At 36.7% G+C, this 18012-nt stretch overlaps 1 protein-coding gene across 3 annotated transcripts in view; it reads left to right on the top strand.

The window, feature by feature from the left end:
• Boll (boule homolog, RNA binding protein) overlaps positions 1-18012 on the top strand; it is a 101392-nt gene that overhangs the window by 56916 nt on the left and 26464 nt on the right. For all 3 annotated transcript variants that reach the window (XR_007834873.1, XM_051190224.1, XM_051190225.1), the window contains exons 8-10: positions 7144-7191; positions 8154-8282; positions 12923-13021. Coding sequence is in view for 2 of the 3 variants with exons in the window: in XM_051190224.1 (XP_051046181.1) it covers positions 7144-7191; positions 8154-8282; positions 12923-13021 (276 nt within the window). In the remaining variant the exon portion in view is untranslated. The remainder of the gene's footprint in view (positions 1-7143; positions 7192-8153; positions 8283-12922; positions 13022-18012) is intronic.

The raw sequence follows: 18012 nt of genomic DNA, 5'->3' as shown, positions 1-18012 counted from the left end.
AAATAACACTCAGAGACTCTATTAATTATGAAACTGTTGGCCTGTTCCTAGTGTTTCTTATTAGCTAGCTCCGTCTTAAATGTTAACTCATTTCTATTCATCTAAGTATTTCCACGTGGTCCTTAGCTTATTGGTAATGCCTGACATGCATCTCCTTTGCCTGCTACATCTCTGCAGAGAAGACAGCTATTTCCTGTTTGTCCCTGCTTATATTCTGATTCTGCCCAGCTACATCACTTCCTGCCCATCTGTACAGACCTCCAGACCTCTATGGTTAGCTAGTGGCAGTATTTGCCATGCTACATCACTGCATGCCCAATCAGTGTTTTATTCATCTACCAATAAGTCAAACATATACAGAAGAACATTCCCCATCATTTACCTTTTATAGACTTTTCTGTTCTTATAAACATTTGTTTATAGGAAAAGAGCCATACTACAGTTTTCCATGATTGAATTCATTCACTTAGCAAGTTTCAAGTCTGCATAGTACTATGAATTAGTACTTCTTTCTAGAATAAAATATCATGTGTGGATATAACCACATTGTTTATCCAGCCATCTGATGGTGGAGATTTAGATTATTTCTGCCTTTTTAATGCTCTAAAGGAATGGGAGTTAGTGTCAAGGTTGTTGTTGAAACACGGTTCTCTATGTATCCCTGATTGTTGTAGAGCTCAAAATGTAGGCTAGGCTGACCTTGAACTCACAGAGATCCATCTGCCTCTGTGATGGTATTAAAGACATGAGTTGCCATTCCCAACTAGTGAAGTTTTTTATGTGGATATATGCTTTCATTTCCCCTGGAGTGCAATTGGTAGGTCATAAGATAATTCTGTGTTAACATTGTAAGGAAGGTTCACAGTTTGACTTAAGGAGCATATCATCTTTTTAGACTCCTACCAGTGGACTGAAGGTTCAGTTGCTCTACTTAAGCTGTGTTTGAGTTATAGCTATAATTGTGTATCTATCACATTGTGATTTCAATACGTATTTCTCTATGGACTAATGGTATCGGGCATCTTTTCATATGCTTATTGACTATTAACATACATATATATCTTTTGATAGAAATTCTACTCACATCATTTGTCTATTTTTATCAGAGTTGTATGCATTCTTTATGGAGGCTAGCATGGCAGACTACTCCAGGCATTGCTACCATCTCCCAGAAATAAACCAGGAACAACTGAGAACCAGCTGCCCTCACTGAGTGGGTGATGGTGAGAAGACACTGCAGTTTCAGTGGCAATCAGAACCATGTTTAAAAAATAGAAAACTTTGGGAAGTGAAACAAAGGCAGAGAATGTCCACAGCCTGCAGTACAGGGCATACAGCTGTGGAGGCTGGGAATTAGACCACAGAAAAAGTGAAAACCTCAAAAAACACAAATAGTACTTTCAGTTCTTAACAGACAGAAAACAGCAAAAATGGAATGGTGAGAGGGAGATCATACCTCAGCTAATAGGCTAGCTACTTGAAGGTAACCATGTATTAGTGTCCATTGGTGGAGCTCGTGCTCTGCCCCATGCTATCCTGAAAAGCAGGGCGACCACTGAGGACAAGAACTAATGGCTTTTCCCATACACCGTGTCCTCTGGTTGCTAGGTGAACAATATAGAAGAAAACTGAGGAAGCCAAATAGCACATAGCCCTTTGTCTCTCCAGCTGGCACCAACCAAAGTGGCCTGCTATCCAGATTTTGCACTGCCACCCACACACAAGTAATACTAGAGGATGGGAATGAGTTTTTAATTATCTTTTACTTTATTTTTCCTTTCTTCCCTTTCTTGTCTTACTGTATTGCTTTTCTATTCAGACCTTTTAAATCAACCTGTAGACTAAGCAGTTTTTTTGTTTTGTTTTGTTTCCTTTTATTAATAAATTTTATTTAACTTAGAAACAATCTTATTCTCCCATCCTCTCGTGCCTCCCACTGACACTCCCCACCCACCCCCATCCACTCCCTAGGGAGGGTGAAGCCTTCCATGAGGGATCATCAAAATCTGTCAGGTCATTTGGGCTAGGGCCTAGGCCCTCCCCCATGTCTCTAGGCTAAGGGAGTATCCCTCCAAGGAAAACGGGCTCCTGAAGTCTTTTCATGCACTAGGGATACATCCTGGTTCCACTGCCAGAGGCCCCATAGACTGCACAGTCCTCCTAGCTGACACCCACGTTCAGGGGACCTATGTTGGTTTGGTCCTATGTTGGTTCCCCAGATGTCAGATGGGTCCATGAGTTCCCACTTGTTCAGGTTAACTGTTTCTGTGGGGTTTCCCAGGGTGACGTTGAACCCTTTGTTTGTCACTCTTCCTCTCTGCAACTGGATTCCAGGAGTTTGGCTCAATGCTTAGTTGTGGATCTGTGCATCTGCTTCCATCAGCTACTGGATGAAGGCTCTAGGATGCCATTTAAGGAAGTCCTCATTCTCATTATAGGGGAAGGGCAATTAAGGGAGCCTCTCCACTATTGCTTAGGTTGTTAGTTGGGGTCATCCTTATGGATCCCTGTACAATTCCCTAGTGCCAGATTTCTCTTTAAACTTATAATGGTTCCCTCTATTGATGTGTCTCTTTCATTGCTCTCCTCTATTCATCTCCCCATTCAATCTTCCCTATCCCTCACATTCACCTCTCCCTCCTCTTCTCCCCTCCTCTTCTTCCTGCTCCTTCCCCCTCCCCCATGCTCCCAATTTGTTCAGGGGCTCTGGACTAAGGAGTTTTAATTATTACATTCAAGTTTTTATTCTGACTTTTTAAGATTCTCACTATGTAGCCCTGGCTGACTTAGAACTCAGAGATTCACCTGCCTTTGCTGTGATTTAAGGTGTGCACCACCATAACTGGCATGCACAGGGCCTACACAGATCTGCAGCATGTTCTCTGTGTATATATTAGCACTTCAGTTTAGTGGTTTCATGGCATTCCTTGGTTGTTCTGGTTCTTGTGCCTTTTTTGGGGCTCTTGTCCTTCTGTTAGTTTCTCTAGTCTAACTTCAATGTGATAGTTTTTGTTTTATCTTATATATTTTGCTATTTTTTAATAAATGAATGAAAACCTAGCCAGTAGAATAAAGATTAACAACTGTTATACCTTCTGGGAGAGGGAAAATCAGTTTTCTCCAATAGAGTAATCAGTAGAATATCAGACCTCATGTTCAGGAGTGGTTGACCAACACAGGGTTTTGGGGAGGGTACTTTTATTTGGTTACAGTTTGGTGATTTTTTTTCACTTTGGGTGTATTTTTACATTGTCTTCTTGGTTTAGGGGGTTGTTGTTGCATTTTTTTTTTAACTTCAAGTTGGGTAGGTAGTAAGAAGGAGATGATTTGCAAGGACTTGATAGGGAAGAACATATGTGTGTGTGTGTGTGTGTGTGTGTGTGTGTGTGTGTGTGTGTGTATAAATTTAAAAATTATTTTAAATAATAAAATATAAGAAATAAAGGAATGACCTACTCTTAACTAAAACTTATGACCAATAGCAGGGACTATGTTGCTACCAGATATACCATCGCATCCCACATGAGGAATGATACCCATATTGGGATTGCCCTTGCAGATGCTCCATCCTCAGATCAGCTTCAGTTCATGTCTTCCCCATTGCAATAGCAAGTAATTGCTCCTGTCAAACTCATCTTTATTTCTGTCAGGTCCCTATTTAGGTGCCATGTGTATGACTTTTCTTGTGAAGAAGTGGTACAGATATCTGTTAACCCTAGATACAGTGCTAAAGACAGACCAAAGAAATCTTTCTACCCATGTCTGACTTGGTGAGCCCATGAGTTTAACAGTGCTACTTATACAGGCATGGGCAAAGGATTACCAGCAGGAGCATGGGTGACTCCAAAGTAACTACATCACCAAAAAGTTTCCCCCTAAGATGGTGGTGCACACAAAGCTTGGTTACTGCAGTCCCTAAACAGCTTGCAGACAGCACCCTCAGGAAGACTACTTCTGCAGTGATTTTTTTTTTTTTTTTTTTTTTTTTTGCTGCTTACATCACCTTTCAGAGGGAACTCTTGGGTAATAACTTACTGCGATCCTGATGAGAACATTTTGTGAACTTTCTAAGTCATATGAGTCTTCCTTGTTCTTCTAGGAGGGAGTGTTTCAGTTCAGAGGAAACAGTGATTCATGAATCAACAGAATTAATACTATTAAAAGAGCTATAGCCAAAAAAGGATTTACAAACTCAATGTAATTATCACCAAATTTCCAGTAACATTCTTCCCCAGTACAGAAAAGGAAATTCTAGAGCTCATATATAATATAAAATACACAGAATGGCCAAAGCAACCATGAATAAAGGGAACAGTGTAGAAGTCATCCAATGCCTTATTTGTTAAAAAAAATTGTATTAACAGGCATAATATGATTCTGGCAGAAAAGAGACACACAAGCCAATCAATGGAATAGACTGAGGAGGTCTAGAAATTAGCCCGTTTGCTACATTCATCTGTGTCTTGACATTGGAAAAACACATTCTCTTTAATAAGAAGTGCAAATGAAAACTGGATGCCCATATGTAGAATACTGAAATTGATTAATAACTAAAACAATAATCAAGCAGGAAACTAATATTTAGAGCATAAATGACCAAAAGGCAAACAGCAAATGGGCAGTGGAAATTAATTGCCACTTTTAAGGTAAAAAGTACAAATAATACATGAAACAAAAGGTTCAAACTTAGCCATCAGGAAAATGCAAATCAAAACTACAGCGAGATTCAATTTCACCTCAGTCAGAATGCCTGCAATCAAGAAAATCACAAATAATTCTGGAAACAATACAGAGGAAAAGAACCCTTATTCACTGCTGATGAGGTTGTAAATTAGTGTAGCAACTATGGAAATCAGTACGGAACCTTCCACACCATTATATGGAATCTACCTGGAAGTCAATCAGTAAATAAAGAAAAGATATATATATATATATATATATATATACATATATATATATATATGCACATACACACACACATATATGTATGTATGTATATATATAAAATGGAGTTTTGCTCTGCTATTAAAAAAATGAAATTGTGTCATTTGTAGGAAATTGGATGGAACAGAAGATAGTCATGTTATGAAGTAATCCAGACCCACATAGCAAGTAAAAGAAAAAGCATACCTTTCATATGCTTAAAAACTACGTATGTAAAAGAAGGAAAAAGGATAGTAAGAGAGTATAGGGTGATTATGATCAAAGTACATCATTTGCTTGTATGGAAGTGTCATAATACTTTGTACAAGTAGTACAAACTTGAAAAAAATTCCAGGAGGAAAATTCTCCTATGTTCATAGGATTATAGACCAGACATCTTGTCCAAACAATTTTAAGATAAAGTTCATTCAGAACTAGAGAAGTTGAGTGTAGCAAGTCTGTGGTAAAACCAACTCCAGGGAATAATAGCCTCTCTACCTGTGCATTCTCAAATGCAAAACCAATTCATTGCAGCTGAATAAGAAGAAGATTCATATAAAGTCCCTCACAGAAGGGGGAAGGGACAAGTTCCCCAGAGCACAAGGGAAGTGGCGGGGGGCAATGAATGGAGAGAGAAGTAGGAGAAAGAGAAGGGGAGGAGAGGAAAGCACGTGCGACTAGGAAGATTGAGTCAGGGTAGGAATAGAAGACAGGAGAGTGGGAGGGAGAGAACATAAAAGAGGAAGCCATTGTTGGTTTGAAGAGAAAACTGAACCTAAAGAAAGGTCGAGAGACCTACAAGACTGCCGCCAACTAACAATTTGAGCAACCGTGGAAAGGCTACCATAAATGCCCTCCCATATAGTGAGATCAACAACTAACTTATCCACCATCATGGAGCCCTCATCTAGTACCTGTTGGAAACAGAAGCAAACACTCATAACTAAACACTGAATCGAACTAGAATCCAGATGCAGATGGAGAGGACAAGACCAGGCGGCAGAAACACATAGTGACAGCTGACCTGAACAAGGAGGAACTAATGGGCCACCAAACTGAAAGCTGGGAATGCAGCATGGGACTGACTCAGGCCCCCCTGAATATGGGTCTCAGCTAGAAGGACTGAGCAGTCTAAGGGACTTCAGACAGTGAAATCAGGATGTATTTCCTAGTACACAAAAGGACCTTGTGGACACATCCTCCATGGAGGGATAATGCCTTAACCTAGAGACAGGAGAGAAGCCATAGTCCCTGCTTCACATGACCTGTCAGATCTACATGACCCCAACTGGATGGCATTGCCCTACATGTGGAATTGGGGTGGGGGGATGGGAGGGGAGGGTGGTCAGGGTGCATTGAGGGGGAAGAAAGGGTAAGAAGGAGGGAGGGAGGGAACGAGGGGGAACTGGGATCGACATGTAAAATAAAAAAAGTAATAATAAAAAAAGAAAGAAAAGAAAATATATTAAAAACAGAAGAAGAAAATCCCATCCCATTGTGTATCTCGTTCAGCCTCCTTTTTGATACACTGATAAATACAAAAAGAGATTCCTTATTCCTATAGCTTAAAAAATAACAGGTTTGTGTATTCTTTGGGGGCTTGGAGTGTGGCTCTTTCATACTTGCAAAGTATTTGGGAGGCCCTGTGTTAAATCACCAGCAGTACACAAAATCTTGATAAAAATTTCCATATCAAGTACATGACTTGTAGATATTTTCTCACATTTTGTAAAATAAATTTCTTTTCGTTGATGGTGTTTTATGTAGCATTCGAGTTTTTATGAATTTTGACGAGGTCCTGTTATCCAAATCTTATTAGTATTGATACTTTGTTGTGAGTTTTGGGGGGTTGTGTTTTTTTTTTTAATTGTGTTTTCTAGACAGGGCTTCTTTGTATAGCCCTGGCTGCCCTGGAACTCACTCTGTAGACCAGGTTGGCCTTGAACTCACAAAGATCCACCTGCCTTCCGAGTGCTGGGATCAAAGATGTGTGCTACCATCACCCAGTTGTTAACATGTATTTTTAAAGCATAATCTTTAAAACAGAGTCATCAAGATTTCTATCTTCATATTCTGATTTTTCTAAGAATTTTATTATTTTAGCTTTTGTGTTTAGAGCTCTAGTTCATTTTGAATTAACTTTTGTACATTCCTTGAAAACTCAGCTTCATTCTTTTGCATGGAAATGTCTGATATTATGTTTGCTGTTTTTCATTTTAGGCCCCAGCACAGTGTTTACCAGGGCAGTGGCAGTGGGGGGTTCCACAGGTAATATCCACCTCCAGTGTCTAATTCACAAATCTTTCTTTTCACTGTGTTTATTAGAATCCCTGAAAACGAAAGTCAGGATAACTAGGCTTATAACATTCCTCTACTGATAAGTGTTTCCTTTAACTACTGCGCTATCATCCTCTCCTTTGTAAAGACATGCAGTGGTGTTTCCTTACCTACCCCACAACTTCCTCATTTGTAAAATGGTTGTAGTGAGATTAGAACCTCATTACATTTCCTTCTATGATTTTTGGGAGAGTGAAATGAGGTCATATTAGTGGGAAACATTTTATAAATAAGTACTATATGAACATAAAAAATAATTTGACACTTTTGTTTGTGTAGGAAATGTTGGCATTTTTCTAGCTTCATTTCAAATTTTTGCCTTAGTTTGTCTCGTGCTCCTAAATAAAAATAGGTTGAGTATCCCCTTATCAGAAATGATTGGTACCAAAACTGTTTGACTATTTTAGATTTGGGGATATTTCATTGCTTTTATTAGATAAACACTCCTAATCCAAAATTCTCTCTAAAATCTGTACTTTTTTTTCAATTTTTTTCCTAAGAAATTGTATCCTACCAAAAAAAAAAATTGGTAGTATTTTCTTACATCTATGTGAAATCACAAAATTGAAAGTAGACACTTAGACCAGTTTAAAGGTCATACTACTATAACTTTTAATGATAGTAATACGTTTACAATTATTGCCTGTTTCTGTGAGAGGCATTATAAACGTTCAATACTTGCCATTAATAAAGTTCTTTAATAATACCTATACACCTGGAATGTATGAAAACTCTGATTTCCTTGTCTGTTTCTAAGACAATTCTATGCTATCCATGAAAAATAATTTTAAGAAAATATGCAACAAATATTTTTTTCATTTTAGGGTAAGTCATTTTGTCTTACCAGAAATAACTAATCACACTTGAGTAACAAGGATTGTTTTGTGTTTTAGTCTCCTGCCTCTTCTGCTCCATTCTTGTATCTGCAGCCCTCTGAGGTTATTTATCAACCAGTAGAAATTGCACAAGATGGTGGCTGTGTCCCTCCTCCACTGTCTCTGATGGAAGCTTCCGTACCAGAGGTACACATTCATGTTTTTCTTTGTGCTTCATTTGTTCAGGATTGGAATTGTACCCAGGGCCTTGTAGGTTCTAGAAAACTCACTGCAACTGAGGTACATACTCAGCTGTGTTTGTGGTGAAATGATGGATTAGTAACCATCTTGTATTCATTGTAGTTCTTTTTTACTTTCTTAAATTTGCTTATTTTATGTTTTCTGTGATTTATTCATATCTACCATTTTTATTCTAAGAGTGTTGCATCCTCTTAGAACTTTTCAGTAACTACTGAATCACTTTCCAAGTTTCTTTGAAGGTTTTGAGCTATCAGATATTTGCACCTACTCATTTTCTTGTCAGTCTGTGTTGTTGCTAATAATTTGCCAGTTAAAAACATATAATCTTTAATGTAAAATTGTTCTGTAACAATATAAATTAACTGCAAATTAAAATATCTGCAATGTCTTTAAGTGTGTCACTAATAGCACCATCCTTGTGCAGGAACTGTGCAGGTAATGTGCTATGTTTTAAGTTGGCATCTAGTCAACAGTATTGTTTTGTTATTTCTATAGTACTGAAGCTTGTAACATAATTTTATCCTGGAACACTAATTTCCAGTTAGATCTGTTTTTACTCTCCATACTTTTACTAGAATGTCTCCGTTTTTGTCTCGTCCTCCATTTACTTTTTTGTATTTCCTCTTTTCCAGATTTAGTGAAATGTAATTGAATATAAAAATTATACTGTAAATGTTTATTAATTACATATTTTGTAATTATGTGTATTCTAAACTAATTACCATAGTCAGGGTAATTCATCTCTTCTTGTCATTCATTTTTGTTTGTAGTGAAAATGTTTAAGGTGTCTCAGCAGTTTCAAGTTGATAACCCATTATTATTTCTCATGGTCACTATGCTGTATGGTGACTCTCCAGAACACTTCCGTACTTTCTGTATGGTGACTCTCCAGAGTCCTTTCTGTTCCTATCACTACTATTTGAACAGCATCCTTCTTCCAGCCCATGAAAACCACTATTTTAGTCTCTGCTTCTGTGAGTTTAGCTTTTCAGATTCCACAAAGAAGCACTAAGAAGCAATTATCTTTCTGTAACTTGGCTTATTTCATAGTATAATGTCTTCCAGGTTTATCCATGTATATCATGGTGACAGAATTTCCTTCTTTTTAAGACTGAACCATATTCTGTTGTTCATAGCCCACATTGTCTTCATCCATCATTGAACACTAAAGTTGATTCTATATCCGTGCTACTGAGTAAGACAAGAATATTGGGGAATTTAAGCGAGGTTCTAGTACTAGAAAACAAACCCAAAGCTTTGTGTACTGTTGAGCAAATACTCAACATGAAGCCACATTTCCAACTCTTCCTGTTGTGAATAATGCTGCAATGAGTTTAAGAGTTCAAATCTCTGTAACAAGTTGGGTCATGTGTGGTGTGTGTGTGTGTTTGTGTGTGTGTGTGTGTCCCCAGAAGTAAGGATGTGTGTGTGTGTGTGTGTGTGTGTGTGTGTGTGTGTGTGTGTGTGTGTGTGTGTGTGTGTCCGTCCCCGTCCCCAGAAGTAAGGATATGTTGAATCATATAGTAGTATTTTTTTTTTTTTTTTAGAAAACCACATGCTGTTTCGCTTAATGGCTGTCCTAATTTACATTCACCCCACTGTCCACACCCTTGCTAGTGATCATTTTAGTTCTTAGAATAATCTCTTCTCATAGTAGGTTCTCTGTATTGAGATGTAACAATTAATACTTAATTCTAACCTTCACCCTGTTTTACCTCTGGCAGCTAGAAGCCTATAGTGTAGACAGGAAGAGTTATACAAACACCATTTCTCCTTGAGATTCCCTCCTTATTGTTCAGCATTGTAAAACTGGATCTGTGTTTTTACCTTGGCCCAACCATACAGGATTCTAAAGCATCTTTGGGTAATCTTTCATTGACATCTAGGGAACTCTTCATTCTTGCTGAATAAAAACCTCAGAATCCTCCTTATGTTTGTCCAAATTGCATAGCATAGGTACGCATACAGTTTGTGATTTGGAAACCATGGATGTTTTCTTATTTAATTGGTGATGAAATTTCAAAGTTCTATCTTTTATTGTTTTCTTACCTTCTGGCTTGCCTAGAGGTGGGAGTCAAGTAAGAATTCTTTCACATTAGATATTTCACCAAAATCTCCTTTGGGATTTAACCATACTCTTAATCCCTGTCATCAGACATTCACCATCAGTGTATATTCACTCCTTATCCAATCTAATAAGTTTTTCCTAAAACCATTGTTGTGACTGTGTAGCTTGTACTTTACATGGTACTCCCTTACTTAATGACACCTGTCTTTTATGCTGGTGCTGTTTCCAACAGATTGTATACTCTTATTAATTTAATAAATAGACAATCGTGGTTTATAGTTTAAGTGGTTTTTTTTTTTTTTTCACAATTAAAACCTGCAGGATCTACAGCCGGGCGTTAGTGGCACATGACTTTAATTCCAGCACTCAGGAGCCGAGGCAGGTGGATCTCTGTGAGTTCGAGTCCAGCCTGGACTACAGAGTTAGTTCTAGGACCGGTTCCAAAGCAATACAGAGAAACCCTGTCTCGAAAAATCATAACAATAAATAAATAAATAAACCTGCAGGACTTTTGTTATGAATGTTATGATGTTATGAATGTTAGATTTCCTAAAAAGAAAACAAGCATGTTAGTACAATCAGTCACTTATTTCACTCACCATCAAACTGCTACCATAGCTTTACACTACAGATTCCCCCATTTCTGTCTTAGAATTAATCTGTGCTTTCTCTTTCATAGAAGTTGAAACCAATTCACAAAAAAAAAAAAAAAAAAAAAAAAAAAACTTAGCCTTCAACTCCCAACAAATGAACTTAAACAGGTCCTAATGCACCCTTATGGTTTTTTATATTTACTTGATAACTTGGTCTTGTACAAGGTTGTTTCTACCTGTTGTGCTCTGGAAACCTTCACTTCCTTCGTCTCATGGGATTCCCAGTCCACCCTGTGGTCCATTTCCCCCCTTGTATTTTAAGTCCGTCTCTGTCCACTGGTTCACAGTTTCACTGCTTTATTGTGATTGTTAGGGAATTATTTAGCTTCCACAGTCATCTTCTCATAATGACCTTATTTATACAAATGAAGCAAGGCATCAAGAAAACATATTACAGTATTAAAGGATTAAAGCTATTTGATATAAAATTCATTGAGTATCTGTAGCACCTTTGAGAGGTAGCTATGATCTTTTTACACATTCTTTCCCAGATCCCCTAATTCTCTTCTGCCTTTAAAAACTAAGATTCTTGAAAAGATAGACTGTGTTCAATATTTATAATGTCCATACCATTTCATTCTACACCTGCTGAAGTTCTTCATTATCTTCATTATCTTTTTGCATAAACTGCCATTGAGAAGATTTCTTAATGACATCCTGACTACTAAATACTTTCCTCTCCTTTTATTCTTATTTAACCTTTCAGGAATGGCATACATTACATACTTCCTGATCTGTCTGACAGCTGTGTTTACACAGCACTGCCCTCTTCTGGAACTCCTTTACCAGCTTTGATTTTCCTTTGTAAGCTGATCTTTTTGCTCCCCATCATTTCTTGTTTGGTTCTCCATTCTTTCACTCTACATATTCAGTGTGATATTATCCTATCCATATCTCTAATATCAGCATCATGCTTGAGTTTTATACCTCAGTAGCTGAGATAATAGTCGTTATCTGTCTATAGCACTTGAAAGGGGAAAAGAACAAATAGAAATGTCCTGTAAGTGTAAAATATGTATCAGGTTGTGAAGACACAAAACTAAAATGTTTACAAATTCAACGATTGAATAATTAGTATACTTTAGATAATATTTTGAATCTATTGGTTTAAATACACACTTATTTTATTATCCATTCATCTGTTGGTTGGTAACCAGGCTGATTCATTTCCTTTCTATTATGACTAGACTATCAATAAACATGGTATGAAGTGTCTCTGTATAAGTTATAAAATCACTTGGATATATGTCCAGGGTTGATATAGCTGTGTCTTACGGTACATCTATTTTTAATTTTTTGAGGAACCTTTGTACTTATTTCCACAGTAATGGTACTTAAACTAACACCAACAATAAAAGGTTCTTCTTTCCCCACACCCTTACCTGCATTGGTTACCATTTAACTCTACTTTTAAATAATCTGCCCTCTGTTAATTGGTCTCTTGCCTAATTGCCCCCCCTTTAGTATATAGTGTTATTTCCAAACAACCTAAGTAGGTGTCCAAAAAGAGATGGCTTACTTACACTGTCCCTCACTGTGTCAGCAGGTCTTTAAGTGAAATATCAGTGCCACTAGGAAATTTCTTTATGACCATCTTCCCCAATTTTCATAAGCATAGTTTTTAGTATTTTTGAGAATTCTTTATTCCCTGTGCATCATACACATGACTCACAGGACATGTAATGTTTAGAGTAGTGTCAGTTTCTTCATCAGACTACAAGTTCATTAAACATAGTAAATGGGGTTTTGTATGTGGCACAAGGCATATCACATAGTAAGTGCTGACTAAATATTTTAATAAATGAACATAACACTTCTTTTTTGTCTGCCCTCCTCTCACTTCCTCGCTGCCTCTTTTGTAACAGCCATATTCTGACCATGGAGTTCAAGCAGCATATCACCAGGTTTATGCTTCCAGCGCCATTGCTATGCCTGCACCTGTGATGCAGCCTGAGCCGATTAAAGTAAGGAGTGCATTTTGAGTTCTTTCTGTTATTCTTCCATTATGCTCTGAACATTTTTATCCCAACTATGATCCAAAAAAATACAAAATTAGTGAATTATTTTATATGGAGGAAATAAATTCTAAATTAACCATAATTCCTATTAACTAATTTTGAAATATTGTAAACCATTCATGATCAAAATGTTTTATTTGTTGTGATATAGGGATACATAAACTTAAGTTTATCATTTTAACTATTTTAAGTGTCTTTAATTATGTTCACAGCACTGTGAAAATTACTACCAGAATTTCCAACCTTTTCCATTACCACAAATAGAAACTCTGTTCTCATCACACAATAAACCCTCCTTCCTTTTTGTCTTCATTGAAGTCCCTGGTAACCTTCAATCTACTTTTTGTGTCTAATTATCCTGTCGTGGATATGGCACATAGCATTCTCTGTGTCAATAATACATAGTATTTGTAGGGAGATGAATCTGCTAATCATCTCCACTTTATGTTTAAGAATGTATTTGTGTTCTCTGAATCAGATTCAGGACAAAGAATAGTGTATCACCCAATTAGGTCTAATTTAATTAGATTCGTGTTTATATTCTCTATATTTTAGTCATCTGTTGTGAAGCAAGAGGTTCTCTCCCTTTTTTCCTGGGTTTCTTAGTAAGGCCCAGGGTCATCATGTCAAAGAAATGAACTTCATCATAGTGAAGAATTGCAGATTGATTAACTGTTTATGGTGGTATTAGGAATTTTTGTTCATTTTAGTTTAGTGGAATAAGGAAGAATACTCTGCAGTAAATGAAAAAAATAGTTATTTTGCACTCATATTTATGACTCTGATCTATCAGAGTTGAACTCTATTGAGGATCCAGCCTCTAATTTTTTGTGCTGCCCTCACTCCTGCCCACTAACACTCACTGCCATGACTTCCCACTGCATCCCTCCATTTTCTGTGCCATTGTACTATGGATATGAAATAAGACCCCAATTTTGGTTTCACATTAAAATCTAGAATGTTACTAAGACTCACTTCTAGAGGCTTCATTTTCAATATTGTTAGAAAATCTTCTAAAACAGACTGCCCCTAACGTTAATATCATCAATTGCTGATACATGTGTGAATATGGTGGATTGAATATATATGTCAAGGAGTAAGGGAGGGATAGAGGGGGACATTGAAATAATTGAAATTATAGCTTAAATAATTCAAATAGGAAGTAGAGAGGTAAGTGGTACTATAATGCGCATTTAAAGTCGGCTTTTCTGCTTGAAGACTATGCACATCTCTAAGTCCTCTTTACTCTTTAAGTAACATCAGAAACTATAGAAAGAAACTCACCTTACTCTTAAATTTACTCATATAGGAATTACTCTTTTGTTGAACATTGAAAAAAATTAATACATTTTCAAATGCAAAACTGGAATGCGAGGTTATTCTATAAAAAGTTTTATACTTTTTTGTGTGTTGCAATAAAAGGTAGAGTTTCCTATGTATCTAACCCCCAAAACTTTTTGGTAGTGCCAGTCTTTGATCCCATGGCCTCATACATCTTGGCAAGCACTCTACCACCAAAGTACTATAATCAGAAATTTAGTACAGAGTTCCCTCTGCATTATTTAATTAATTGTTCTTCAGTGATTAGTGGCTCTCAGTAGAAAGCTATGTCTGTCTCTAGGACAGAAACTCCACTACCATTTCTATAGTCATGTAGAACTTCCAAACAGTGCTTTACTGCATAGATTATCCACCTTCGATTGTACTGCATTTGTATCATAGACATAGAAATCTTCATAGGCAAATGTTACATTATTAGAAACATCTTTTTATAAGACATATTTAAACAAACTTTAAAATATTAATGGGGACTTGAGATATCAGCTATTTTCTTCTTATGTAATTTTTTCCTGGTACTAAAAGTCTGTCTTTTTCAGAATTTGGATCTTTTGATTCTTTTATAAGCACAAGTCACTTTGAAAACTAATGAGAAGGTTGATGTTCTAGTTTCATCTGTTGCTACAATAAAATACTCTGAACAAAAATCAATCTCTCAACATACACAGTTTCAAGTTATAGTTCCATCATGTTGAGGAAGTCAAAGCAGGAACTCAAGTAGCTAGTCACATGACAATCGCAGGTCAAGAGCAAAAAGAGAATAAGTGTGTCCTTCCTTGTTTGTTCCTTTGTGCTTAGCTTTCTTCAGTCTTGTACAATTTAAGGACCAGCCCCTTAAATGTGTCACCCACAATGGATGGGATCTTCCGACATCAATAAACAACTAAGGCATACCACAATACAACCTGATCTTGGTAATTTCTCATTTAAGACTCGTCCCAAGCAGTTCTAGGTAGTATCAAATTGACACTTAAAAGTTTAACCAACACAGTTGATAAATGGGTGCTGTGCTAGTGTTATTTCAATGGCAATAGCTAGGATAAAATACCCTGATAAAGAGGAACTTTGAAGAGAAATTGGTTTATTGGGCTTGCAATTCCAGGAAAGTCAATACAGGAACTGAAGCAGCTTGTCACATCCACTGTTAGGAATAAAGAAAAGTAATGCATCCTTGCATGTTGTTTGCTTAGTAGCCCTGCCCAGGGAATGGTGCCACCCACAGTAGGCTGGATAAGTTAGCAGTCAAGATAATTCCCCACAAACATGTCCAAAGGACAACCTGATCTAGGCAATTTCTGATTGAGAATCCTTTCTTGGCAGTTTTGGGATATGTCGAGTTGACGTGTAAAAACATCACAGATAGTAACTCATACTTAGTAGTAAAGGTTCTGATGGACCATTGCACAGTAGGTTACTATGGATTGCTGGAATGAAAGTTCAAATGGACCATTGCATAGTTAGTGGGTAACTATGGATCACAGGACTGTACTGTTTGTTTGTTTGTTTTTAAGCTAGAAGAAAGAACTTTGGATATTTTACCATTAATAAAAAAAAGGACAATGTGGACTAGAGAGATAGATTAGGTGGTTAAGAGCACATACTGCTTTCACAGATGACCTAATTTCTGTTTCCAGTACCCATATTGGATGGCTCTTTGGAAAGACAGAATTATTAGGAAGTAAATTGGAATGGGATTTGACTGCCACAGATTTTTCCCTCTATCTTGGAATTGCCACACACCTAAAAATTGCTGTCTATACAGAAATATTCTACTACCACTATGTTCTTCCATTCTTTTAATACCTCTATTACTTCTTATAAATCAATTTAGATGCTAAAATTGACTTATAGTCAGCTACTCCTGAGCATAGAGGAAGACAATAAAGTGTTATACTATAAGGGTCAAAGACTGGAAAGAAACAGTGATTTGTAGCTTCTAAGAGAGTATAAAACTATATGTGTTCTCCATAGTCAAACAATATTCCTTCAGTTCTATAACATGTTTTTACTCATAGAACTATACAATAGTAACCATGCAGTTAAACATTAGAAATGCATAGGTTCCATGTGCATAAAACTTTTTTGTTTATGAAAATCTAATATAATAAAGAGAATGATAGACTCAAGAAAGCAGTATATCTAAATTGTCAACTGGAAATAAACAAGAAATATCTGGGTTCAGTAGAAAACTGCTTACATATAACACATTAAAGGCAATGGTACATAGCTGTACCTCAACTTACAAGGTTGTATCTATCCCCAAAATATCATAAGATGAAAATATTACCTTACCAGCAGGAAGTAGTTTGGAAAGAACGACGCCCAAATTCCAAAATATTGTGTATAAATGTTTGTTTTCATTTAATTGGACTTTGTTATATAAAATTAAATAAAATAAAAAAAGACCATTAAAAAAAAGAAAATATTAAGACTGGAGTAATGGTAAGCACTTGCTCCTCTTGTGGAAGACCTGGATTCAATCAATCACAGGCACCCACATGGTGGCTCATAACCATCTATATAGCTCCAGCCCCGGGGAATCAAACACCTTTTTCTTAACCACTATGGGCACCAGGTATGCACATATACATTCACACAAATATTCATACACATAAGATAAAAGTAAATATTTTGAAAACAAAAATCAAATGTAATTCAAAATTGTATCTAGTTCACCTTGCCTAGCAAATTGCATAACTTAGCAACTCACTACACTACAGAGTATCATTTGTGTCCTTGTAATTGAATGGCTTACAGGAAAGTTGTGCTCAACATTAAGGGTATCATGATACATATTGAGTCCTGGAAACATCAAAATTTCAAACTGAACTGTGATTTTCACTGAATGAGTATGACCTTTGCACCATCTCAGATCAACGTATCATAAATCAAACCACAGTAACTTGGGTTCTGTCACTATGTTCCAGCTATATCAGATGCTCTAAAATAACTAGGAAATTAAACTTTTAATTAAGTTCATAATTTAATTGCTGATAATGTATAGTTTCTCATTTTCTTGCCTTTGCTCTTCCTAACATGTTGAAATTAAATCTAAGATGGTCTCCAAATAGTCAACCTGAATTTATATCCCTTATTATACCTTGAAATGTTAATGGTGATGGATGAAGAAATAAGGCCTATGTACAGTCTTCGGTATCTTTGTAGCAAGAAGGAATGCCAGACTGATTCTTGATGCTGTTACTGCTCCAATTACTTATTTAATCTCTGGGTTCAAGGAGGGTTTTTTTTTTTTTTTTTTTTTTTTAGATTATTGTGCATGTATGGGTGTTTTACCTGGATGTATGTATATGTACTAACTGTGCCTGGTGCCTCAGAGGTCTATAGATCCCCTGGACCAGATGATTGTGAACCACCATCTGGGTACTGAGGATTGACTGAGTCCTAGTCCTCTGCAAGAGCAACAAGTGTTATTAACCACTGAGCCAACTCTGTAGCCTTGTACATTGAGTTTTATTCTGGTTCAAAGACATACACAGACCTCAGGAGTCTACAAATAGGAGTGCATTACAGATTACTTTGTTTCCTTTGTAATCTATGTTAATCAGTCTTTTCATGTGACAAATGATTGAAAAGAACAA

This window comes from Phodopus roborovskii, unplaced genomic scaffold (genome assembly GCF_943737965.1).
Source record: "Phodopus roborovskii unplaced genomic scaffold, PHOROB, whole genome shotgun sequence".
Taxonomy (NCBI): Eukaryota; Metazoa; Chordata; class Mammalia; order Rodentia; family Cricetidae; genus Phodopus; species Phodopus roborovskii.
Note: the sequence above shows the minus strand (reverse complement) of the source record. Positions and strands in the feature narration are given on the sequence as shown.